The sequence below is a fragment of the Eulemur rufifrons genome, chromosome 6 (assembly GCF_041146395.1).
Source record: "Eulemur rufifrons isolate Redbay chromosome 6, OSU_ERuf_1, whole genome shotgun sequence".
NCBI classification, from domain to species: Eukaryota; Metazoa; Chordata; class Mammalia; order Primates; family Lemuridae; genus Eulemur; species Eulemur rufifrons.
In genome coordinates, this window is record NC_090988.1 from 97,484,131 (window position 1) to 97,511,197 (window position 27,067).

The 27,067-nt window shown below is 47.9% G+C and overlaps 1 protein-coding gene across 14 annotated transcripts; it reads left to right on the forward strand.

Annotated features, from left to right (window-relative positions):
- The first annotated feature begins 7,614 nt into the window (after positions 1–7,614).
- On the forward strand, positions 7,615–22,687 carry SF1 (splicing factor 1). Of its 14 annotated transcripts, none has more exons than XM_069471640.1 (14): positions 7,616–8,424; positions 9,775–9,903; positions 12,624–12,699; positions 16,110–16,262; positions 16,457–16,546; positions 16,898–17,081; positions 17,173–17,288; positions 17,430–17,537; positions 18,937–19,117; positions 19,382–19,655; positions 19,988–20,047; positions 20,162–20,341; positions 21,095–21,296; positions 21,729–22,687. In XM_069471640.1, the coding sequence occupies exons 1-14, from the start codon at positions 8,025–8,027 to the stop codon at positions 21,856–21,858; spliced, it is 2,283 nt and encodes a 760-aa protein (XP_069327741.1). In that variant the 5' UTR covers positions 7,616–8,024; the 3' UTR covers positions 21,859–22,687. The 14 variants fall into 14 exon arrangements, with proteins under 14 accessions (XP_069327740.1, XP_069327741.1, XP_069327742.1 ...); XM_069471644.1 differs by having other exon boundaries at positions 7,621–8,055; XM_069471639.1 differs by lacking the exon at positions 21,729–22,687 and having other exon boundaries at positions 7,615–8,424; positions 21,095–21,722.
- The last annotated feature ends 4,380 nt before the right edge of the window (positions 22,688–27,067 follow it).

Below are 27,067 nucleotides of genomic sequence, written 5' to 3' on the forward strand. Positions count from 1 at the left end.
TTCCCCATAACTAATGTTAATGAGCTGTTATTAGATCCCTACAGATGGAAATTTAAGTTGTTTCTACTACTGTGATATTACAAACAACACTGCAATAAATACTCTTATGCCAGTGCCACTCTGTACATATGCAGGTGTTTCTATAGGATAAATTCCTGCAAGTAGCATTACTGAGTCAGAGGTGGCTGCGTTTGTCATGGCAATAGCTACTGTCAAATTGCCCTCCATGGGCAGAAACCTGTGGGATGGGTCAGACCAGACACTTTTTAAGTCATGTTTATGGACAAGTAGCAGGGACATGGGCGCCCCAGGATGTTTGGGTAACTGGCCTGTGCATGGAGTCATCCTGGCTGGGATGGTCAACAGAGAGCCATGATGTATGCTTCAGGATGGCAAGGGATGTGCCACATGCCCATAGGATGTATGTCCAGCACCTGCTCACTGGCGCACAGGAGGCCCTCATGAATGAAGGAGACAACATAACATGGTGGTGAAGAGATGGCCCTGGAGTCTGGCCCGTGGACTGGGTGAGCCACCCCAGCTTGCTGAGCTTTATTCCCCCCAGGTATACCGTATCCTAAGCCAACTGCAGGGCTGTTGGGAGGACTGGACATACTATGATATACATAATGCAATAACACAGATGAATCTTGGAGGTAAATTAAAACAGTGATCTGCATAAAACTACACACAGTGTGATAGCATTTTATAAAGCTCAAAAACAAGCAAAACTAAACCATCACATGTTTGGCAACACAAGCATGTGATAAAACACTATTAAAGATCAAGGGAAGGAAAAGCACAAAATTCAAGACGGTGGTCCCTGAGGGGAGTGTGGGATGGAATAAGGAAGGACCCCAGGAGTTTGCAAAGGTGTTGCTGGTATCTTGGCTCTCAGGTTCGGCGGTAGGTTCACAGGTATTCGATTTATAATTCAGCTCCTAACTCAACAGGTGCCACACATCCTTCTGTATGTATCAAATATTAGGTAATAAAATTTAATTTTAAATACTAATATTTAACAGTAATCACTCAAAAAATAGAACTGGCTTGAAAAACAAAACTAAAAACAAAGATGATCCCTTCCTAAATGAAACCAAGTGGAAAGGAATCACACCAGTGTTCTGCATAGAACTCTGGGCAGAACCCTCTCCCTGTAGTTGCTGTCTTCTATTATTATCTTTTCTTTCTCTTTTTTTTTTCAAATGTCAAGTTTCTACTTCTATATGTCTTCCATTATTTTTTTTAAAAACAGCTTTACTGAGGTATAATTGGCATACAATAAACTGCATTTATTAAAAGTGTACTATGTGATGGCTTTGATATATGTATACACCCGTGAAACCATTAGCACAGTCAAGATAATGAGCATCCCCTTCACTCCCTGGTTTCCCTGTGCTCCTTGGTAATCCCTCCGGCCTGCTCCCCACTGCCTCCCATCCGCAAGTAACCACTGATCAATCTGCTGTCACTATAGACTGATTTGCATTTTCTAGACCTTATACAGCTAGAATCATACAGTATGTATTGTGTTTTCTCTGGCTTCTTTAACTAAGTATAAGGATTTTGAGATTCACCCATGTTGCTGCATGTATTAACAATCATTTCTTTTTATTGCCAAGTGATATTCCACTGTATGGATGTACCACAGTTTGTTTAGCTATTCACCTGTTGATGGACAATGTGGACCATGTCTAGTTTTGAACTATTACAAATAAAGCTGCTATGAACATTCATGTACATGTCTTTGTTGGATATATTCTTTCATTTCTCTTGGGTAAATACTTTGGAGTGGAAGGATTGAGTCATATGTACAAGTATATGTAGTTTAAATTTTTAAGAAATTACCAGCTGAGTGTGGTGGCACGTGCCTGCTGCAGTCAACAGCTACTCAGGAGGATGAAGTGGGAGGACGGCTTGAGCCCAGGAGTTCAAATCCAGCCTTGGTAACACAGTAAGGCCCCATTTGTAAAAAAAAAAAAAAGTTTTAAATAAATTAAATAAGAAACTGCCATACTTTTCCAAAGTGGGTGCACTGTCAGGTTTGGCAATCTCGTTCTGTGTTCTTGGTTCTTGGTGTGCTCTTCCCAAAGAATGACCAGACACACCAAAGTAAGGCAAGCACGAGCTGAAATTAATTGAGGGGGAGCAAGATAGGATTATAGAGCATGAGTTAAGATAGGGGTTTACAGAGCAAGATGCATACGCCACAGATGACGACCAGACCCCTTGTCATAGGAAAAGAAAACTTGGTTATGGTCTGGGTCTTGTTTTATAGTGTCTGGACAGGGACCTCCTTGTGGCTCAGATGTCATCATGGAACCACTTTGATGGACAGTTATATGACCTGAGTCTTACTGTGCATGTGGATTTCCCATGAGCCTCTCTGAAAGCCCATGGTGGTGGGGGGTGAACCACAACATAAATTTAAGTCAATGACATGATAATTAACCTTAGGTTGTCCTAAGTCACCTTCCAGAATCTATTATACCTATGCCACTTTGCCCACAGGCTAGAGTCCTCTGCATTCTTTTGCAGTTGGTGTGCTAAATTCCGATTGGTAGACTGGTAGGGCGTCCCCACCACCCCCAGGTATGGCAGTTTATGGGGACAGGATTAAGGTGGCACAGCGACAAGATGGGGGCCTGAGGCCCACCCTTGTCCCTCTTCCCAGGTATGGCAATTGCTCAAGGCAGCAGCAAGGCAAGGCACTCACTTTGAACCCTAGAAGACCCAGAATCCCTCGCGAGCTACCTAACAGTATCATTTTACATTCCCACCAGCACTAGAGGGGAGTTCCATTTCCTTCATCCTCATTAACGTTCGGTTTGGTCAGCCTTGTTTAATCTGTGCCATTCAAATAGGTGTGTAGTGGTATCTCACAGTGGTTTTAATTTGTATTTCCTTACTGAAAAATGATGTTGAGCATCTTTTCCTGTGCTTATTTGCCATCCATACATCTGTTTTGGTGAAGTGTCTGTTCAAATCTTACGTCCACTTTGAAAAAAAACCAGTTCTTTGTAAGATTTCTTATTGTTGAGTTTTGAGTCTGGATACAAGTTCTTTACCAGACTTGGGATTTGCACTTATCTATTATGCTATGATTTCTAATTTGTACCTAAGTCACAAATTCTGCTACCCATTTCTCTTTGGCTCAAATTACCTTTAATAGGAAGCTGTTAAATAAACATGGTTGTCAGGACAAAAAAAATGAAGGAAAATATTAATACTTGGTGCATCACAGAGGCTCACTCCAGGGCAGACATTATCACTCCTAATTTGGCTGAGGTGCGAGGCTCTCCAAAGGCTGGACTCAAAACAAACAGCCATGGACTTGCTCCCTCCAGTCTCAGCTAGCTAGATGCTGCTGCCTCTCCATCATGCCCACAGGCTTGGGGTTTCTGAACTATCAGATGTAGAGATAAAAGAAAATGCCAGAGATTAGAAAAGGCTGGAAACTTCTTGCCCTTTGCACTTCAACAGCAATACTCCGACACCAACTATCGGACTGGATGGCCCATGATTCAATTCACTTTTGACAGGAACCACCTGGAGTTAGCACAGATCCATCCCACAGGTTAGGGAACTCACTTCTGTCCAACTTGGCCACTAATTCCCATGACCTCCTTCAGGTTCAATAATTTGTCAGACTGACACACAGAACTCAGGAAAGTGTTATAATTATAATTACCATTTTATTATAAAGGATACAAATGAACAGATAGATGAAGAGATACACAGGGCAGTGAGGTCTAGAAGGGTCCTGAGCCCAAGACCTTCTGTCCCTGTAAAGTCAGGGTATGTCACCCTCCTGGTACATCATTATGTTCACCAAACTGGAAGCTCTTTGAACCTTGTTGATAGTTTGTTTGTTCTTTCTTTCTTTCTTTTTTTTTTTTTTTGAGACAGGGTCTCACTCTGTTGCCTGGGCTACAGTGCTGTGGCGTCAGCCTAGCTCACAGCAACCTCAAACTCCTGGGCTCAAGCGATCCTCCTGCCTCAGCCTCCTGAGTAGCTGGGACTACAGGCATGTGCCACCACGCCCGGCTAATTTTTCTATATATATATATTTTTAGCTGTCCATATAATTTCTTTCTATTTTTAGTAGAGACAGGGTCTCGCTCTTGCTCAGGCTGGTCTCCAACTCCTGAGCTCAAACGATCTGCCTGCCTCGGCCTCCCAGAATGCTAGGATTACAGGTGTGAGCCACCGTGCCCGGCCTGGACACATTACATAATCACATGCCTTGTTCTGGGGCAGATTCCCAGGAGTGGGATGCTGGATTGAAAGGGTTTATTTATTTATTATTTATTTTGAAAGGGGGAACCATTTTAATGGACAACAGAATGCTTTCCAAAAAAGGAATTCACAGCAGCAGGTGTTAGCACATTTTATTTTTTGCTATTTTGATAAAGAGATTCCTCATTATCACCTTAATTTGCATTTCCCTGATAGGAGGTGTTTTAATATGCTTTATGCTCCTCTAACAGAATACCTGAGACTGGGTAATGTATAAAGAACACAGATGTATTTCTTAACAGTTCTGGAGGCTGGGAAGTCCAAGGTAGAGGGGCCCCCATCTGGTGAGGGTCTTCTTGCTGGGTCATCCCATTGCAGAAGGTAGAAGGGCAAAATAGCACAAAAGGAAAGGAAAAGGGGGCTGATCTCATCTTTTTATCAGGAACCCACCCCTGAGGTATAAGCATTAATTCATTTCCGAGGGCAGAGCCCTCATGACCTAATTAAAGATCCTGTTGCATTAGAGATTAAGTTTCTAACACATGGGCTGGGCACTGTGGTTCATGCCTCATCCTAGCACTTTGGGAGACCGAGGTGGGAGGATTGCTTGAAGCCAGGAGTTCAAGACCAGCCTGAGCAACATAGTGAGACCCCATCTCTACAAAAAATAAAAAAATTAGCCAGGCATGGTGGTGTGCACCTGTAGCCCCAGCTGCCCAGGAGTTTGAGGTTGCAGTAAGCTATGATGATGCATGAGTGATACCATGTATCAAAAAAAAAAAAAAAAAAAGGAGTTTCTAACACATGAACTTTGGGGAACACATTAAAAACTGTCAACCTAAAATAATCAAAAGGGTCAGAATCTAATTTAAAGGGAGTTTATTCAGGTGCAAAGTGTGAGAATGGACCACCCAGACACACCAACTCCAAAGGAATGGAGTCAGCAGTCCAAAGAAGGGAAGTTAAAGTTTCATTTATACAGGCAGAAACAGAAGAGTTTTTAGCAGGATTACATTATTTAAACACGGTTGGTGCAGTTATAGCAATTTGATCAATTATAGGCAGTGTTTCTTTTTGAGAAGGGTACATTTAATATTTTTTACAGAGGATGTAATAGTCATGGGTTTTCTGTCATCTGGTCTAAGCATAGCAGGACAACAAAGGGGAAGTTAATCTATGACAAAAATCACTACTTAAATAGACAGGAGGAGGCCGGGTGCGCGGTGGCTCACGCCTGTAATCCTAGCACTCTGGGAGGCCGAGGTGGGCAGATCGTTTGAGCTCAGGAGTTCGAGACCAGCCTGAGCAAGAGCGAGACCCCATCTCTACTAAAAATAGAAAGAAATTATATGGACAGCTAAAAATATATATAGAAAAAATTAGCCGGGCATGGTGGCACATGCCTGTAGTCCCAGCTACTCGGGAGGCTGAGACAGGAGGATCACTTGAGCTCAGGAGTTTGAGGTTGCTGTGAGCTAGGCTAACGCCACAGCACTCACTCTAGCCTGGGCAACAGAGTGAGACTCTGTCTCAAAAAAAAAAAAAAATAGACAGGAGGTTTCTGTCCCCTAGTCATTGTACAAAACAAGAAAAATAAGACAGCGAGTCAATCGATAATCTGAGAAACAAATTGTAACCATGTGTGACTCAGATCATAGTCACATCTCTCTCAAGGCTTAAAGTGTTCTGGAGTTTCCGAAAGCTTTAAAATTACATTTACTTGCACAAACTGTAACAGGAGGATTGTACAACCTTTTGTTTCTTGGTTATTTGGATTCACTGAGACATGCCCATTCATATTTTTTGCTCCTTTTCTATTGTTTTTGCCTTTTTTTTTAATTTGTTAAGATTTCTCTGTATATTACAGATATTGGCTCTTTATCCGTGTTGCAAATATTTTTTCCTTTTTAAAAAAAATTTTTAATTTTTTTTTTGTTTTGTTTTTTTTTGGTTTTTTTTTTGTTGAGACAGAGTCTCACTTTGTTGCCCAGGCTAGAGTGAGTGCCGTGGCGTCAGCTTAGCTCACAGCAACCTCAGACTCCTCGGCTTAAGCGATCCTACTGCCTCAGCCTCCCGAGTAGCTGGGACTACAGGCATGCGCCACCATGCCCGGCTCATTTTTTTTCTATATGGATTTTCAGTTGTCCATATAATGTCTTTCTATTTTTACTAGAGACGGGGTCTCGCTCAGGCTGGTCTCGAACTCCTGACCTCGAGCAATCCACCCGCCTCGGCCTCCCAGAGTGCTAGGATTACAGGCGTGAGCCACCACGCCCGGCCAAAAATTTTTAATTTTTATTATTTACTCTATTTTTTTTGAAATCTTTGCAGACACATTTTTTCCCCTAATCTATCATTGTCTCTTGACTTCCACAAGTTTTAAGGTTTTTTGTTAATCAAGTATTAATATATCTTTTTAGCTCAAGGTTCCTGTCTTCCTAGACTCTCAACCTCTAGATTATCTTTATAGTCTCCGAAATTGTATTCTAAATGTTTTAAGACCCTACACAATTTATTAACTGTTTTCTCCATTTAATTGAAGTACCACCTTTGTGATACTTCTACCTCTACCAAGGGAATCTAATTCCGGACTCTATTGTGTTGCACTTATCTTTCTGCAACAATGTCATATTGTGTCATTGTGTCTTAGGGACTATGCTTATTAACTGGAAAGGCAAGCCCCTCCTCAGTCTCGTTTACAAGTTTTCCCATTATTTTCATAGTTATTATTTTACATGATTTTAAGATCATTTAATCAAAGCCCCCTTATCCCGTTGGTATTCCAATGGAAATGTGTTATATTTGTAAACTAACTTGAGACTTGACAGTGTATGTTGTCTTTCATCTAAGATTATGTTGGTCCATCGGTTCAGATATTATTTTAAATTTTTCAGTAAGAGTATTTTATAGCTTTTTGGGTCACTTAATTTTTTTTTTTAAAGAAAACAGGAAATCCCTTTTCACCTGCGGCACCAACAGATCCGATTTTCCGGCGCGCGCCAGTCCCTCCCCCGCTCCCGCCCCAAGTTTCCGGTTACCATGGGAACGATTGACGTCACCGAGGGCTTCCTCGCTGGACGCCAAGGTAGACCGTGAAGCGAAAGAGGCGGAGAGGCGGCTTTGCCCACGTACGCACGCGCACTTCTTGCTCCACGCCTCCCCGACCATAAAGCTGGTTCGGCCCGGCCTTTTCCGCTCTGACTCCTCGCTTAATCCCGGAGAAACTGCTCCCTGGGGGAGGAGAGGAGACAAAGTGTCGAGCCAGCGACGGCCAATCCCACGCCACTACGGAGCAACCGAGATTGACTGACTCCATCATCTGTAGCCAATGAGCGAGCTCCTCGCCCCTTCGTCATAGAGTTTGCCCCACCCTGTCCCCGCCTTTCTGGACTCTGAGCTCTGTTCGCGCAGTAACAAATGAAGTGCGCGCTGCGACACCTCCCTGCCTACCGGACTCCGCCGCCATTTCCTCGCCTGGCCTAACGGCTCGGCCAATCCCAGCGTGCATCGAGAAGGACTAAGGCTCCGCCAATCGGAGGCCGGCGATTCTGACCCTCTCCTCAGCCGGGCCCAATCCAGGTCCCGGCTTCGCCGCCCCCGGCCCGCCCCCGCGGCGCCCTCTCTCCTCCCTCTTTGTGCGTCTCGCGCCGCCGCCGCCGCGTAAGAGGACTGGGTCCGCGCTCCGCGGCAGCGCAGTCGGGTTCCCTCCCCCCGGGAGGCTCGCGAAGGAGAAGCCAGCCGCCGCCGAGAAAAAGGAGCCGCTGGTGCCGGTCCCCGGGGGCGCCATGGCGACGGGAGCGAACGCCACGCCGCTGGGTAAGCTCGGCCCCCCCGGCCTCCCTCCGCTTCCCGGGCCCAAAGGGGGCTTCGAACCGGGGCCTCCATCTGCGCCTGGGGCGGGGCTGCTGGCGCCTGGGCCGCCGCCGCCCCCGCCCGTGGGCTCAATGGGGGCCCTGACCGCGGCCTTCCCCTTCGCGGCGTTGCCGCCGCCGCCTCCGCCGCCGCCGCCCCCCCCACCTCCGCAGCAGCAGCCGCCGCCGCCGCCGTCCCCCGGCACCTCGTACCCGCCGCCGCAGCCGCCCCCTCCGCCGCCGCTCTACCAGCGCGTGTCGCCGCCGCAGCCGCCGCCGCCACTCCAGCCGCCGCGTCAGGACCAGCAGCCGGGCCCGGCCGGCGGCGGAGGAGGTGAGTCGGGCCGAGAGAGCGCGAGCGGCGTCGCGCGGACGGGCCCGGCCGCCTAAGGGGCGCGCTGCAGCGGCGACGGAGGCTGCACGCGGCAGGGGCGCGCGCGCGCACGGGGAGGCCCGGGCGGAGGCGCCCTAAGGCGCGCGGCCTGGTTCACGGGGCGTCGAGTGCGCACGCGCGCTGGGGGAGGGGTAAAGGGCGGGAGGAGGTGTGCTGTGCGCAGACTCGGTGAGGTGGCCGGGCTTTGAGGCTCAGCTCTAAAAGCTGGGGGCCCTCTCTGGCCCTCCAGCCTGCTAGTGTAGGGAAGAGGGATAGAGGGTGTGAATGCCGGGAGGGCGTGAAAGGGTCACCTGACGACGCGTAGCGTGTGTCCTAGTCTGAGAGGAATCTCAAAGGGAGACTAATACACGAACAGCTCCTCCGCTTGTATAGCACGGCAAGGTGTTCGCGCTGGAGAGCGGGAGAGGCTTCAAATGGTTGGTTCGGCCTCTTTTAGCTTTTTGGGGGAGGCGATTCCGGTTTTTTCCAAATCCCATTTTACCCTAGAGAGTTCTCACGTGTGACTTATTGGCTTCCCCATCATTGATATAAAAGGCTTTCTCTTTGGACCTGTACCCCTTGGGCAGTAGCACAACTTCTGTGTGCTAAATGTGGGGAGTGTCTGCCAGTGTATCCGGAAAAGAAGGTTTCCTTACTGTCATAGCTTGTTCTGTGTTGAACTTTTGATACATCCTTTAAGACTTCAGTGTCCAACTGGCCAGGGAAAGTGAATGCTGATCTTGGCTAAACTTAAGAAGAAAAGGTGATCTTGTTGAAAAATCAGGTTTTTCACTTAGTAGTATGTAACCATAGATTTAGTTGTGTTGTGGCCTATTGTAGAAACTTGACTGGTGAGGGGTGTGGAGGTGGGAGGAGCCAGCATTGCCCCCATGGTGCTTTACAGACCCGCTGATGGTGATTCTTAAATTTATTGTCTCCCCTGGAGTTTTGAAAGCATCCCTTGAATGTGGTGTATATCTTTTTATTGCATCATTTCATTCTCTGAAATTTTGTGCATTAAGATTTGCTTCCTTGTTTATATACTACAGAGTTTCTCTAGACAAAAATAAGGAACATGAAATGTTAACTTCCTAACCCAGGACCAGATAACTCTTATAGTGGCCATGTGTTTTAATCTCTGATCTCTGAGGTTGGTTTTCCATTCTGTGTCGTTTAAATTTTAGGTCAAGTTCTCAGTTTCAGAGTCTGCTGAGTTTCTGTGTAATATTTTAGATATCCTGTACTGCCTGTTCGTAATTACTCTGGTTTGCTAGTTTATATTTACACCTGATGGACTTTGTCTACCTTTAGACTTCCCCAGTAAGAAGCGGAAGAGGAGCCGCTGGAACCAAGACACAATGGAACAGAAGACAGTGATTCCAGGAATGCCTACAGTTATCCCCCCTGGACTTACTCGGGAACAAGAAAGAGCTTATATAGGTAAATACACGTTCTGCATCCAAATGCATTTTCAGATTGTTACTGTTTATTCTGAGTGATGCTTCTGTTTGTTTTGAAGGTTTGAGATTTTTGTTTTCTTTTTTAATACAAGATGTGTTCAGGTGTACTTTCATGACTCTGATGTGATCCATCAGTTTTTGCACAGTGAGTCCTGCATTTGCAGCTCCTTGTTTTGGTCTGTTCATAATAGCAGTGTTCTCCACAAGTGCCAGAAAGGTAGGGGCCCACTTAGGAGTGAGAATAATCCCCAGTCCAGCAGCCCGCCCTTTTCAGCTGCTGCTCATTGCCAGTTGATGAGGTGAGTGTCGTCTGCTGCTCTGGACAGGCCCCAGTGAAGAACACTGCAGGTATTGTAAACCAGGTACCTTTTTCACAGCATTGCCTTTCACCATAACTCCATATTCCTCCCCTCCCCTAAAATGTGGTTTTACTTTTATAGGTACTTTCTGAAAGGAAAAAAAACTCAGTTTGAACAAAAAAGTGGTTCTGAAAGTGTGTTTACAGTTCACCCCTTTTTACTATTTTGTTGATTTTTAACCTTCCCCCTTCAGTATCTTTTCTGGTTTGGTCTTCGGAGAGCTGTCTTAAAATGAACAGGCTCTTGTATATACTATTAAAGAACTCTGCTGGAGAAGGGATATACTGCATGGAACTGGAATGAGGTGGTAGGATAAAAGATTTTATTTGCTGGGGAGTTTTAAGAATTAAGAATGACTTTCCATGGTGGAATTGGAATTAACCTCAGAATTACTTTTTTTTTTAGCTGCAAGGTTTTGTGGGGTTTGGTTGGTTTTTTTTTTTTTTGTTTTTTTTTTTTAGAACACAGTCTCACTCTGTTGTCCTGTGGAGAGTGCTGTGGCATCAGCCTAGTTCACAGCAACCTCAAACTCCTAGGCTCAAGCGATCCTCCTGCCTCAGCCTCAGCCGGGACTACAGGCATGCACTACCATGCCTGGCTAATTTTTTCTGTTTTTAGTAGAGACGGGGGTCTCGTTCTTGCTCAGGCTGGTCTCAAACTCCTGAGCTCAAGCGATCCTCCCGCCTTGGCCTCTCAGAGTGCTAGGATTACAGGCGTGAGCCACTGCACCTGGCCCCCTTTTATGTCTCATTTTAGACCAGGTTGGGTCTTTACAACCTTGTGGAATGCCGCTAGTGGAGAGGTGTACCAAAAACACAAGCAGATTTAGAAAATGGGAAAAATAAACTATTCTTACAACAACTCTTTCTGTGGAGGGCCAAGCACTGAGCCTTAAGGGATAATCTATAGCTATAATCAAAATAGGCAGAATCAAAAGTAGAGTGTGGAATAGATTTATTCAGAAGATAGTGGTTGTTTTGATTTAATCTTTAGTACCAGCTGTTTATTCAGACTAGAGTCCATAGCCCCACAGTCCAGTTAAGACTGATTGCTTCATGAAGGTGGCTTTCACCTTGAGTTGTTGAGCACTTAACACTCAACTGCAAAGTCAGGATTTTTCTGGCATAAAGGAGCTTGGGGAGCCATGGGTCTTACTCATTTTCTGTCTCCCGCGATATGCACTGCTTTGTCCAGAATACCCTCAATGTCTTCTTTTGATATTAACGAGTTTTCATTTCTTCAGTGTTGGGGGGGGGGTGATATTACCCTGGAGGATGTACTTAAAATTAGAAGGGTATCCTATCTTGGAGCCAGTTCAACTTTTGACACAACCTAGTAAGACTTACCCTTATTAGAGATGCCTGCTTAGAACTCTAAGATGCTACAAAGGTAAGGAACAGGTGATTTATTCAGCACGTTGAAGAAAGCCACTGTGGCTCTGCAGTTCCCATTGTCTCGGAAAATCAGCTGTGTCACATTTCCCTGGAGTCACTGGCAACTTTTATGAAACCCTCATCTCTCTCTGTGTACAGCCTCATTGGTCAAGGCCTGAGGGCCACATTCATTCTCCTTGACCCACACTTCCCATCTGCTACACGTCAACTCCCCGTATAAATAGCAAGTCTGAAAACAGATTTCTAGCACTTAATGGTTACTGGTTTATTAACATAATGTGGTCTGTCATTTAATATTTGAACAAAAGCTACAGGTATTGGGAGACCTTTACTAGTACTGGTCTGGTTGTACAGAAAGAGTATGTACAAATTTTTGTAAGGTGTTCAATTGGTTATTAAATGTCTCGTTTAAGGAATTTTAAGCCTGGTATTAATGAAGATTATCTTTGCTCAACTGGTATTTTTCCTTGTCCCATGTTAATTGGGTCTTGTTTTGGGCTATGTTTAATATTTAATGAAGAAAAATGAATTCAAGTCTTGCCCTCAAGTAATTTGGTGGGAATTGGGTATTGGTGATATCATATGTGGTTTTTTGATTTCTGGGTGCCAATTGTAAGCAAGCCTTGATGGGGAGGGAGAGGTACAACACCTCATAATGATTGCTTTTATGTTAGCCTTAGTGAACAGTCTTTATTGCTAACCCCTCTTCCAACAAACTGTTTGCTTCCTTAAGTGATAACCATTTTGAAGTGAAAAATACCTATAGATTTAAGTGGATTCCTTCCGATAGGTGGTTGGGGGTTTTTTGCCTCAATGTGTTCACTGATCAATCGTCCCTTTCAAAGTCTCCGAGTTCTTCATGCTTGTTGTTGAGATTTGAGATGTTTTTTGGTAACATTGTCTTTTTTCCATCCTTTTTTTTTCTTTCCTAACCTGGTTTCTTCCAGTGCAACTGCAGATAGAAGACCTGACTCGTAAACTGCGCACAGGAGACCTGGGCATCCCCCCTAACCCTGAGGACAGGTTGGGAAACAGTTTTAACCAGCTGACAGTAACGCTTTTACCTTTTTCTCAATACGTTTTACTGGTGGCAACATATTGTGTCAGTTCAATGAAATCCTATCCTAGTGAGACGACTGGTACTCTGACCATTGTGGGGCCTAGGGTTTAATTAGTGATATATATTGTCAGTCAACAGTTAGAAAATTGAAATGAAACTTAATTATTAGAATAAAAAGTCACAGGAAAATGGACAACTGGTTTCCGATTGGTAAGCATGTAGATTTTAACCTGATTTACCCACACCTAGGGACAGTTAAGGTGGCCCATTAACCTGCCTTTTCAGTACCTGCTTTGGCTGAAAGCCCAGGGGGTAGAGTTTTTCTCACAGGTACACGATGCAGGGATTAAGAATATTTTTGAGCATCGGTGAATTTGAGCAGGCCAGAAACTCGGATCAGCTCATTGCTGCAGTCTTTCCTGCTCATGGTTTTGAGATGGTTTTGAAATCAGATGAGATTCCTAACCAATTTCCTTCACTGCCAGTTAATTTTCAGCCTTGGCCATTGCCTGGGGGTGCTGGGAGGGGCCAGAATACTCTTAACTGTTTGGGGAAGTCAAGCAACCAACCCTAAATTAAATTACTCTTTTTTTTTTTTTTTTTTTTTTAAAGGGAGCGTGGGCCTCAAACAGCTGTGGTCATGTCATTTCAGTTTACAATTTCTCTCGTCCTTTGAAAAATAAAAAGTTTGAGGGAGATGAACTGTTTAAACTCGAATTTTATTGGCTAATTGATCTTTGAGCTGCTAAAATTTGGTAATTTAATAGGATAGTCTCTCCCTCTCACTGAAACTTGTCCTAATGCATACAGCATAGTTGAAAAGACTTTGCTTTAGGCCGGGCGCGGTGGCTCACGCCTGTAATCCTAGCACTCTGGGAGGCTCAGACGGGCGGATTGTTTGAGCTCAGGGGTTCGAGACCAGCCTGAGCAAGAGCAAGACCCCGTCTCTACTAAAAATAGAAAGAAATTATATGGACAGCTAAAAATATATATAGAAAAATTAGCCGGGCATGGTGGCGCATGCCTGTAGTCCCAGCTACTCGGGAGGCTGAGGCAGGAGGGTTGCTTGAGCCCAGGAGTTTGAGGTTGCTGTGAGCTAGGCTGACGCCATGGCACTCTAGCCTGGGCAACAGAGTGAGACTCTGTCTCAAAAAAAAAAAAAGAAAGAAAGAAAGAAAGAAAGAAAAGACTTTGCTTTAAAAAGTAGTGTTTTGGGCTTTTGTTACCCAGTTAATAGCTCATTAAATCAGGAAGATGATGTAATGGCTTCAGAAGTCACTCAGGCATCTTTCTGTTTCTGTTGCCCTTAGTCAGAAAACAGATTAACTTCCTTATTTCTCCATATTGACTCTTTACTTTTACTTACTAAATTTGTAATTTTTTTCCCTATAGATTTTGGTTGGAGGGTTGTGTTGTGATGTACATTTCTTTTTGATTTGAGGATTTTTTTTTTTTTTAAGATTTACATTGTAGGTTATAGACCACAACTGTTTATCGCCTTTTTGGCCTTTTTCCCTTTAATAATATGTCTACAGGTTACCAGGCAATTCCTCCAAAGGTTGAATTTTTAACAAACCTTCTTTGCTTCCTGGAGAACTTACAATTTAGTTGATCTATCCGATGCGTATCCAAGGTGAAGAAGTCGGGCTAGTCTAACCTCTAGAATATTAGCTTTTACCTTTTACTTCTGCAGTTTGGGAGGAGGTTAAACTGGTGTGAGGCCTTTATTTGGCCAATTGGGTGCTGATAAAACTTGTTTTGGTGATTAGCCAGAATGCTTAATTCTAGACAGCTGTGGGTGGGTATTAACAGTGTCAAGCATGTTAGAAATAAAACCAGAGCAGGGTTTTTCCTCCCTTGTATTGAGTTTTGGAAGGCCCTAATGCCTAATTGGTTTTGCTTTTAAGACCAGGTTGGAGGGAAATGCATGAGTTTCTTACCTTAATAAGATTATTTCTTAAGAAGGTGTATCTCAAAATTAAGCCACTTTATGCTATTTTGATGTTGCTTAACTTAAACAGTTAAAAATGTTTTAAAATCTTTGTAGAGTTAAATGTATAAGATGATAGTCTAATGAGTGGGGGTATGTTTGCTTTTGTTCACTATTACTGGATTGTGCTAACAGTTTATACAAATGCTAGAAACGGAGGTGTCAATTAGCCGTCATTAGCAATGAACAAACCTGACCTTTTATTCCATCGTGTGTGTAACGTGGTATGACATGGTTCCCTTTAGGCTGAAGACAGTGGGAGCAGCCGAGTTCAGTCCTTGCTCTCCAACTAGGCAAGGTTCTCTCAACTAAACCAAGGGTATAGGAGTCTTGACTACTTTCAGGATGTTTTTTTAATAACTTGATCCACATGGTCTCTTCCCTTCTTGCAGCTGCTACTAAATTTTCATTCAGATTATCAACCTATGGTCCTTTTTATAATCTTAACTCAGAATTCTAGGAGTGTAACTTCTCTTTTTTTATTACCGCAAAATCCAGCTGTGGTAAACTGACCATTTTATCATTACTATTTTTTTTTACTTGTAGCAACAGCATTTTACTCCTTAAAAAAAAGAGAGAGAGAGAAAATCTGCTTTCTGGACTTTGTAAACTCTGGCGGAGAATCATAGGTTTTCCCCTTGCTGTTTGCAGGTTCAGACCCTAGACAAGTATTTGACCAAATCTGCATTTGCAGCCTCTCTCAGAGGCTGCTTTAGCAATTTAACGTTTTTCTCTACCCAGACTGCCCAACCTCGAACAGCCAGAAAACAGGTTGTCTCCTGGGCCTTGGACACAGCCAGCCAGGCCATTGAAGCAAAAGCAAAGATGAAGCCTTGAACCATCTCTCTCCATTGTTGGGGCCAAGTAGCTTCAGTAGCCTTGTGTCCCAGTTGCATTGGGTTTAAAGAGCTCATACTTACTATGTGTCAGGGGTACAGACACTCTTCCTGATAGGGCATGAGCTCTCCAAGAATTAACATTTTGCCTAAACATGGGGTTTCTGTGGTTCGTAAAGTTGTGATATTGTAATTTTTTTTCAAATGAAAGTCCATATTTGGCAAGAAGACTCCAGAGGATGATACTGTCCTTGCCACTTACAGTCCAAAATTTTCCCCAAAGGATAGACTTTTTTTTGTTCCCTCTCTTCACTTTTAGAAGCGAAACCATTTTTTTCCTTTCTCACACACACCTCAGTCCCCCTAATGTTAAGCCAGATCCATCTCTCCATTCCACACGATCTTGAGTAGCACACGTTATGGTCGGTTCCTCCGAAGAGTGTTCTATTAGGGTCTAAGGCAGAGGGGCTGGGGAAGACTTGTTATAGTCCATGTGGGAATGAGAGAAGTTGGGGCAGAGCAGTAAACAGGGGTCTGTTTCCCACAGGTCCCCTTCCCCCGAGCCCATCTACAACAGTGAGGGGAAGCGGCTTAACACCCGAGAGTTCCGCACCCGGAAAAAACTCGAAGAGGAACGGCACAACCTCATCACAGAGATGGTTGCTCTCAACCCTGATTTCAAGCCACCTGCAGATTACAAGTAAGCAGCAGGGCTACCTTGGGACAAGGACACATGAAGGTCATGTGTGACCTCTTGGGACAATTTTGGTACTACTCGCCTCTGCCCCAAATCACCCATAATTAGCACGTGGTAGCAGTGGGTCTAGAAGAGCTATTGGCTATATGTGTCATTTTCTGTACGTGTGCAGTCAGTGACAATCTGTTCTTCCTTAGACCTCCAGCAACACGTGTGAGTGATAAAGTAATGATTCCACAAGATGAATATCCGGAAATCAACTTCGTGGGGCTGCTAATTGGGCCCAGGTGAGTGACTGCTAAACTATGGGATATAGAATTCTTTAGAACATCTGAAATGTGTGTGTTATGCCAAATTGGGTGCTGTTGGCTTACTTTGCTGTTTTTGGTAGGATGTTCACTTTGGCTGAACTATGCCATTCCGTGAGAAAATCTCTCTTACTTCCCTGTTCTACTGCAGAGAAGTCAAATCTTCGGATTTGCTGTGGCTGACCTTAGAGATTATGGGGATCTTAGTGGGAAAATCCAATTCTCTGCACTTGTAGTTTCCTATTAATGCCTCATCAGCCCAGTGTCTGCCCCCCTGGACTCTGAACTTGCATGTCAGATATAAACTCAGTCCTTTTCTGCCTCTGATAGAGGGAACACCCTGAAGAACATAGAGAAGGAGTGCAACGCCAAGATTATGATCCGGGGGAAAGGGTCTGTGAAAGAAGGGAAGGTTGGGCGCAAAGATGGCCAGATGTTGCCGGGAGAAGATGAGCCACTTCATGCCCTGGTCACTGCCAATACAATGGAGAATGTCAAAAAGGCAGTAGAGCAGGTAAGTGGTGAGCCCAGAAAGAAAGCTTCTTGCCATGCATCTAGGTGGTGGCCTCAAACACTTACATAGCTGTCCATTGTGTCTTTATTAGATCAGAAACATCCTGAAACAGGGTATCGAGACCCCAGAGGACCAGAACGATCTACGGAAGATGCAGCTTCGGGAGTTGGCTCGCTTGAATGGGACCCTTCGGGAAGATGATAACAGGTATATAATCAGTTTAGAGGAGAGTGCGGGAAGATGATAACAGGTATATAATCGGTTTAGAGGAGAGTGCGGAGAGACCTGAAGAACCTGTGGAAGTAGAGATTGTCCACAGCCCTTGTTGACTTTTTTCTTTCTCAGCAGGATCTTAAGACCCTGGCAGAGCTCAGAGACCCGCAGCATCACCAACACCACAGTGTGTACCAAGTGTGGAGGGGCTGGCCACATAGCATCAGATTGCAAATTCCAAAGGTGAGGGGCTGGCTCTTCTCATGGTTTCTTGGTAGCCCATGGTGTACAGGACAGCTCTCTCCTTTTGCTGTGTTGTCCAGGCTGGAGTGCAGTGGTGCTGATCACAGCTCAGTATAACCTCGAGCTAGGCTCAAACAGTCCTCCTACCTACCTCAGCCTCCTGAGTAGCTGGGACTACAGGTGTGAGCCACCATGCCCAGCTAATTTTTAAAACTTTTTTTGTAGAGACAGGGTCTTGTTATGTTTCACGGGCTGGTCTCAAAACTCGTGGCCTTAAGCAACCCTCCTGCCTCAGCTTCTCAATGTGTTGGGATTATAGCCATCACACCTGGCCAAGACAGCTCTTCATAGCACATTAATTGGTGGTTAATCTTAGGGGTCCAAGAAAAATATTTTCTTTTCTTTTTTTTTTTTTTTTTCTTGAGACAGAGTCTCGCTCTTCTGCCCTGGCTAGAGTGCGGTGGTGTCAGCCTAGCTCACAGCAACCTCAAACTCCAGGGCTTAAGCAATCCTTCTGTCTCAGCCTTCCGAGTAGCTGGGACTACTGGCATGTGCCACCATGCCCAGCTAATTTTTTTGTATATGTATTTTTAGCTGTCCAAATCATTTTTTTCTATTTTTAGCAGAGATGGGGTCTCACTCTTGCTCAGGCTGGTCTCGAACTCCTGACCTCAAGTGATCCTCCCGCCTTGGCTTCCCAGAGTGCTAGGATTACAGGCGTGAGCCACCGCGCCCGGCCCAAGAAAAATGTTTTCTGTCAGTGTGGTCTGTAATGTGATTTAAAGCCCAGGATGATTAGAAACATCTGTACAGAAAATATTCCTAATTTGTCTTTAGCCCAAGAAAACTAGAAGCTCACATTCTGGGCATAAATATTTTCACTGGGCTTATAATATTAAATTCACTACTTTTCCTGCTTTAGATTGGTTCAAGAAGACTAAGCAATCCGATTTTTTTAACCAGTTGCAAATCAGCACTTTATAAATCATTTTTTTCCTGGGTAGCAAATCTGTAAGGCTTTGTTAAGGAAATTTTTTCTGGCAGTTGCTCCAGTCTTGCACATTTTTCCTTCCCTCAAACTGGGAAGGGAGAATTTAATGAATTTGAGAGTTGAGAGAACCTGTGCTTTGGTGGCTGGAGAGGGCTTGGTGCTCAGGGTTTCCTGTGCTCTTCGCCCAGGGCCTCTGCTGTGACAGTTGCCATGGTGATCCCAGGTGCAGAACTGGGCACAGAACTGAAGATCTGATGAGACTGTTTTGAGCCATGCTCAGTAAGGGGTTAGGAAGATACAATGATACGATTGAATTCTCCAAAGTCGTCTGTGTATAAATTCCTGAGGGTAAAAGCTTCCTTCTTAATGAGTTTTTCCCCTTTCTCTGTGTCTCCTGCCTCATTTTAGGCCAGGTGACCCCCAGTCAGCTCAGGATAAAGCACGGATGGATAAAGAATACTTGTCCCTCATGGCTGAACTGGGTGAAGCGCCTGTACCAGCATCTGTGGGCTCCACCTCTGGGCCAGCCTCCACACCCCTGGCCAGTGCACCTCGGCCTGCTGCTCCTGCCAACAACCCTCCTCCACCGGTGAGCCTCAGGGGCTGGTTCTCTTGGTCTGGCTTCCCCATTCTCTTCCACAGAGAATGGGAGCCATGGCCAACTGCTTTGGGTAGAGCAGGCTGATGAATGTGGCTGGCAACATTGTTCTTCTGGGATGTTAGGCCCGTTTGGGGACCTTTCGTCTTTGGGAAGACCATGTTCTTGTGTTCTGGTCCTGTGGCATAACCAGAAGAACAGTGTTGCCACCGGGGGGCACAGGCAGGGACATTGGTGGGAAATGCTTTCACATAGTCTCTTATGTCTACTACCCAGAGCCGCCCGCCCTGGATGAATTCTGGCCCTTCAGAGAGTCGGCCCTACCATGGCATGCACGGAGGTGGTCCTGGCGGGCCTGGAGGCGGCCCCCATAGCTTCCCACACCCATTACCTAGCCTGACAGGTGGGCATGGTGGACATCCCATGCAGCACAACCCTAACGGACCCCCACCCCCTTGGATGCAGCCACCACCACCACCGATGAACCAGGGCCCCCACCCACCTGGGCACCATGGCCCTCCTCCAATGGGTAAGTAAGTGTCAGACCAGAAACCTTGGGGCTTTGGGATAAGCAAGGGTTTCCATCGGGTTGCTGGGAGCTTGGAAGCAGCTCTCAAAGTGGCTAGGTAGTGCCCTGGATCTGCCTGACTTGCCAAGGCTCAGGCTCCAGAAGGAGCAAGATTACATTCTGGTTCAGGTAGTGAGTGACTTCTGGGTGGGGTGGTGGGCACAGATCTGCCCCTTACAGGCAGGGTTCTGAGAACTCCTTGTAAGGGTGGTGACTTAAACTGTTGGAGAGGGTGTGTCTTTCCTGGCCAGTTCAAATGTCCTGCTAAGTCCCTGCTCTTTCCTTCCATCAAGATCAGTACCTGGGAAGTACGCCTGTGGGCTCTGGGGTCTATCGCCTACATCAAGGAAAAGGTAACAGGTGTCTGCTCCCTTTGCGTCTTCCCCTAGGCTTGGGAGTGAGTGGGGGCTCTGGCCCAAATTCCTCTCCTGCCCTGAGGCCTCACCCTTGCCTCCACCTACCTGCAGGTATGATGCCGCCGCCGCCTATGGGCATGATGCCACCACCGCCGCCACCTCCCAGTGGGCAGCCCCCGCCCCCGCCCTCTGGTCCTCTTCCCCCATGGCAACAGCAGCAGCAGCAGCCTCCGCCACCCCCTCCGCCCAGCAGCAGTATGGCTTCCAGTACCCCCTTGCCATGGCAGCAAAGTGAGTAGAATATTTTGGGCTTGTGGGGGTGGGTGGGATGGGGGGCTAGGGCTGAGAGGAATGATAGAACCTCACAGTTCACACAGGCAGACAGACACACCTTGGGGAGAGACTCTAGTCTCTGTTGGGGGTGAAAACAGAAAGGGCCTCCTGGTCTGGGGGGTGTCTCGGAGAGGAGAGCTGATGTTTGGTGTGGTTGTGTCTGGGGAGAAATTTGTGGGGGCCGGCCTGGAGGGGAGCCTGCTATTTTAGGTAGGGTGCCAAAAGTCCAGGCTCTCATGGGCTGAGTGAGCTGCTGGCTGGCCCGAGCCTGGTGCATATGGCCCGAGTGGGATGGTGCATGCATGCTCTGGAGAGGGCTGTGATTGGGTTGAGAGACTGCAGACATGGGGCTGGGCAGTGGGGTGAGAGCAGCTGTGGCCTTGAGGTTGAATGTGCCGTTCGGTGGTGGCGGCGGCTGGGCAGAGGGACATCAGAGCCGTTCTTGTGTCTGGTACCTTCCCCTCAGCCCTTTCAGGGGCATTGGTGACAAAGGGCTTACTCTGTTAAGCCCAGAGACCTCGAGGCCGACCCCAGGGTAGTCCTGCCCACCCCTCCACTCCCCATCACCAGGACAGCCCCGCCCGCCCCCCCACCACCGTACCGCATGCCAAGCAAGGAGCAGGCGCCCCTCGCCCCCATCCCAAGGCAGCAGCCGCAGAGAGCCGCGGTGTGCCCCCGCGCGTGTGACCTTGGGCTTCTTTACCACCCCAGATACGACGACTACCACCACGAGCGCTGGCACAGGGTCCATCCCGCCATGGCAACAGCAGCAGGCGGCTGCCGCAGCTTCTCCAGGAGCCCCTCAGATGCAAGGCAACCCCACTATGGTGCCCCTGCCCCCCGGGGTCCAGCCGCCTCTGCCGCCCGGGGCCCCTCCCCCTCCGCCGCCTCCGCCACCTGGTTCCGGCATGATGTATGCCCCGCCCCCTCCTCCTCCGCCTCCCATGGACCCTTCTAACTTTGTCACCATGATGGGCATGGGGGTGGCGGGCATGCCGCCCTTCGGGATGCCTCCAGCTCCCCCACCGCCTCCACCACAGAACTAGACTTGTTTTTTTAAGAAAATATATATTATAGAGAGAGAGAATTGGTCTCGTTTAAACACACGCCGAACCTCACGATATGGAGCCAGACATTGGGACGCACGCATGTGATTGTATGTGCACGCATGTGTGTGTGTGCACGCATTGGGCTGGGCCAAGCGACTGAGGACTCGCTTGGGAACGGGCAGATGGTAGTAGGGGCGCCAGCTTGGGCTCTCCTGGCGCCCCGTAGCATCGAGTGTCTTTGTCTTCTTTCTCTCCTCACCCAACTCCCTTTGCCTCTCCCCAAACCGGGCCGCCAGGATCCCTCCCCGCGGCGGCGATGGCCCGAGCCATGAGAGTGAGGACTTTCCGCGCCCATTGGTGACCCTTCCAGGCAGACAGCCTCAGCAGCGCCCCTGGTGGACAGGATGGTTCGGCAAAGCAGCCTGAGTTATTTTTGTGGACGGAATCGGAACACGCTGGCTCCATATTGTGAAATTTTTATTAATTTGTTTCTTTTTCCTTTGTTATTTCCTTATTTCTTCCTTTCTTCAGACTCCGTCCAAGGAGACGCTCTCCCGGTCTTCTGCTGCAATTAGATTCCTTTCCCTTCTCTCCAGTTCTTCCCTTGCCAAGGAGAGAGGAGCAAATGGTTTTAGGCACAGGTTTTGGCCATTAATGTCAGGCTAGTGGAGGTGGGGGGTATCATTTGGTTCTAAGTTTTTCAAGGTTCCATAGCTACCCCTGAAGATGTTTGTTTGTTTTTTGTTTGTTTTTCTTACATGTGGAGTTTTATCTCTGCCACCCTTGTTGAAAGTCTGGTATGGTTGCCGTGGGTGTGTTGATCGCCAGGTTCTGGGACCTGCAGGATCTACATCTGTCCTGGCACTCCTGCTGGCAGTAGGTGGGACAGCCCGAGTCACCTTGGGCTTAACTGCTGGCCTGGAGTTCTTTCTGTGCTCCCTGACCACTTAAGCTGCCTCGGATTCCATTTGTTCCTCTCCTTCCTGCAAGGTTTCCTTTTACATTTTATTTTAATCCCAAACATCTGAATGTTTTGCAGTGTCTAGGGGTTTGAGCCCCCTGTTCTTCATTCTACATCCTTTTTCTCCCCCCTTTCCTCTCCATGGAGTGATTATGTTGACAATAATGTATACTGCGCGTTCTCTTCACTGGTTTATCTGCAGAAATTTCTCTGGGCTTTTTTTCGGTGTTTGATTTAACACTGCCCTAAAGGGGGGATGTTCCATTGAATAAAAGAGCAGTGCGGTTTTCTGGGTCTGCTTATTTATTATTTTCTTTTCACATAAAGTACCTCTACCGGCGGCGGCAGCAGCATCATCAAACTTGCCTGCCTGTGTTCGGCACCTGGCCCTAGTCCGCTTCTCCCCAGGGTGAAACCGTGGGGCATTAATTAAGGAAGTCCGCTGCCTGCCTACCTGCGGGGCCTCCACTGTCTGCCCCTTGTTGACTAGCTAACATAGCTGAGAACCAGGTTTCCCCCTCCTTGGTCACCCGTTAACTCTCTAGTCTCTGTCTTTTCGAAGGCCTTTTCCTGGGGCTTGGACCCTGCGTCTGATGAGCTCCAGTTGTGATGTGTGCCTGGAAGCTGCCATCTGACCAAGGCTCTGGGCCTGGGGAGGCATCAGCACTAAAGGTCAAGCCAACTAATCCTGCCTGTCAGGCACAGAGCAGCTAAAATTAAAACCGCCAAGTGGCTTTTTTCTTCTCTGCTGGTGGCTTGCAGCCTGCCAGCACTGTAGGCTTTAGGGAGTGGTGGGGGCAAGATAAAGTGCCCCACCTTTTGCTTTGTAAGCACCTTGCAAAGGGTCTTAGGCTGTGTCTGAGTTTCTTTCATGTCTTGGCGGTGGATACTAGCCATTGTGGCAGAAGAAAAACCCATGTGAAGTTTCCCCCAGGTAGTGAGGCCCTCACCTAGCTCCTGCTATTGTTGCTTGGTTGCACCACCCCTGGGGTGAGCTGCCCTGCTTCCCAGCCACCCCTCCTTCCTCTAGGCGGTGCAAGCGCCCCCAGCACCTGGCCACTGGGGCCAGCAACTGGCCTGGGCTGCTTTCCAGCTTTGAGCCCGGGCTGGCTACTGCTGTTGACCGGGAGCGCAGCCAGTGTCTGGTCGCTGTCCAGGATGCCTGTGCTGCTTTGCTATGGGCCTGCAGGGCTTAAGGAACCCTCAGAAGCAAGGCAAGTTCCCGGGTTTCCCTAACCAAGGTTGACTAAGATCCTTTCCCTTTGTCCTTAACTGACGGAATGGGGGCAGGGCCTGGGGCCTGGCTACCCTCTTTGACCTTGGCTCCCCCTCACTGCTTCCCCTCCAAGCTTGGTTTCCCTGGTGGGCTCATTGGGCGGTTAATTAGCTCTTTGAAGCTCTGGAAGCAGCAAAGTGGCGCTATGTGGGTTTTAGAAATAAAATCAATAAATGACTTAACCACAGCCCAGCTATCTTCTCCAGTCTCTCTCTCCTGAGGCCAGCTCCATGCCTGTGCTCCCTCCCTCGCTGCTCCCTGCCGTCAGCTTTTGTTATGGTTTTGGAGAGTAACAAAGTGGCTGACTAAGGCATCAGTCTCCAGAGCTCCAGGCCCAGAAATGGAAGAGACAGCAGAAAGGCTTGGCCCTCAGAACTGCAGCAAGCACCTGCCTTTCAGCAGAATTGGGGAGAGATGGGAAATGCTTGCCCACCTGTCTTAATGAGAAAGAAGGCCCTTTACTCCGTCATGTTATGTTGTGACAGGGCTGTTTCTGCTGCTGCAGCAGTGTCCCCACCCGCTCAGCCCACAAGAGGAATGCCAGTGGGAAAGGTCAGCATTTAGGCTCTGTTACTGAGGCCCAGCCAAGTGCTCTGGAGAAAGCCAGCTTGGTCCAGGGAAGAGGCTGGGTTTCTGGTAGAAACTCAGATAAACAACCTTGAGGGCAGTTCAGGTTGGGAAAATGTGCTTTTAGGGTTCATTAAAATATATAACACTGGTGGGGGAGGGGTGACGGAGGATGGGGGAAATGGGGAAACAGAAGCAGGTGAGTTTGAACCTTCAAGGTTTGGTCATGCTGAGCTGGATGTACAAATAATGAGGTGGTCCCTGTGGTCACCACTGGAAAAAGGCTGGAAGCACTTCAGGGGCTGCTAGCACAACCCACAAGAAAGACAAGTCAAAGCACCATGCATTGCCCAGTAGAAACTGTTCCAGGGCTGCAGTAAGTGCCTGAGTGCAGGAGGGAGAGGGCTGAATTGACAGGAGGGAGGGCCTTGGGCTGGCAGCTGGGAAAGAACCGGACTCACTAGGCCTGCCAATAAGAAGATGGGGATGGTCTCCTAGGATGGGTCCTGGGTGGTAGGAAGATAGTCTTGCAGGCAATAGGGGCAATGTGCAAAGGTTTGTGTGGGCAAAACATGCTACCGCAACTGGAATGTGAGGTGGCAGCATAGCTAACCAGCCACCACTTGCCCAGTGGTGGCTGCCAGGAGTGCAACTCCCCCAGGGATAAGTGCAGGCCAGGGGAATCTCAGATGCCAGGCCCAGCCAGGGATTCCATGCTTGGTGGAGGGTGGGGTGCCGGCTTTGAAGGGGAAGAGATCTGAGAGCCACCAGCATTCTTGGTTTTTTTTAAGAGATAGGGTCTCTAGCCTAGGCAAGAGTGCAGTGGCACGATCACAGCTCACTGCAGCCTCCAACTCCTGGGCTCAAGTGATCCTCCCGCCTCAGCCTCCCAAAGCACTGGGATTACAGGCATGAGCCACTGCATTCAGCTTCTGTCTTGAAATATGGTTTATAAAAAACTTTTTTAAAAAAGGAAATTGGAAATTACAGAAAAATGCAAAAAAGTTTTCCATATTTCCACTAACTATATCTGTGGAGGTGTATTTTGGGGATTTCTTGGTCTTTTTTTCTCCACTTGGATGACTAGCCAGTTGGTGATGCCCCGGGGGCAGGGTGGAGCAGGGCCGGGGAGTGGAGTCTAAGGCCTGTGGAGGTAGGACTTGTACTTTGGCCCCCACAGAGCAGTTAATTCCAGGGCTGGGTCTGCTGTGGCCCAGAAAGTCCTCGAAAACTTGGCCTTCCCCAAACCAGGCTCTCAATAGCATCCTGTAACTGTCCAGGCCTCTGACCTGCTTCCTTGGCCCTCAGCACAGAGCACCCAGTTCCTCCTCTCAACCAGCCCACCACCCCAGCAGGCCCGGGCTGCCTTTGAAATAGCACAAGGTCCTGGGTTCCTTCTGCTCAAAGAACAAAGCCAAATCCAAAGTCTGACCCCACAAGATTAGGAGGCAACAGTTGATGAGGCAGGGATTTATATTCTCATTTGAGAGTATAAATTTGATGAAGGAATCCAAGGCTCAGAAAGGTAAAACAACCAGCCGAAGGTCACACAAGTCAGTGCCAGGGCCATGACATGAGCAGTGAATGGGGGCAGCTTTGAGCCAAAGCCTCACAAGGAAGGGCCTGAAGCTGCCAGGGCACACAGGAACGTCAAGTCCCCAAGATGCAATTTGGGAGGCCAAGGGAGGAGGGTCACTTGAGGCCAGGAGTTCAAGATCAGCCTGGGCAACATAGTGAAACCCTCGTCTCTATAAAAAATAAATTAGCTGGGTGTGGTGGTTTGAGCCTATAGTCCCAGCTACTTAAGAGGCTGAAGCAGAAGGATCGCTTGAGCCCAGGAGTTCGTGGCTGCAGCGAGCCACGATCGCGCCATTGCATCCCAGCCTGGGTGACAGAGTGAGACCCTGTATCAAAAAAAAAAAAAAAAAAAAAAATCCCCGAGGAGCTGTGAGCCATGGCCGCAGGGGGGAGGAGGGAGTGAGAGAAGGCCTCCAGTCACTCATCAGCAGTGGGATTGCAGGGAGAGCACAATATCATGCATCAGTATTATGTGTGGGTGGGAAATGCCTCAGTTTCTCCCACCCCTGTGGGGCCACAGGACTACAGTTCCCAGGGACCCCTGTTCTCGGCTGGAGGCCTCTAGCCAAAGCTGGCCTGTAATCTGACCATCCCTCTCGAAAAGGTCACTTCGGAGCTCCTTGAGGGACAGCAACAGGGGGAGCTCAGAGCAGCTTTGGTGGGGGTGGGGTGAGGCAGTGGCCCTGCCTCAGACAACCTCCCTGACAACACCCCTTGGAACTCGGGGTCCTGGTCCACCTTCTTGCAGACACCCAGTGTCCTCTGCGAGCTGCATCTCTTCTGTGCAGGGCACACTGACCCTCAGCTCCTGGCCCCTCAGCCTGCAGGGGGACCTGCCACAACACATGGACTCCCTCCCCCAGTGCAGCTACAGACAGCTCCCCAATGCAGCACTCTGCCTACTGCATTTGTCTCCAACTCTGCAAAAGGCAGGGACAAGGGACAGAAGACATAAGACCTGGAGGAAGTAGGTCAGCACAGGGCAGTGAACAAGCCAGGCTGGGTTGGCCTGGCCCTATGGAGCTGGTCCCTCCCTCCCTTCTCCTCTGCTCACCCCAAAATAGATCCCTGAGCTGCCAGGCCAAGACCCTCCCATTGCAGGGGGAGGCGGGGCATGCCGCCCAGAGCCAGGCTTTAAATCCCCTCAGGGCTGGGGAGCTCCACTCCCTGGCTGGAGGCACCGCTGAGGCCACTGTCCCCTCGTCCGTCCGTCCGTCCATCCGTCCATCCGTCTGGCCTGTCCTCCTACAGCC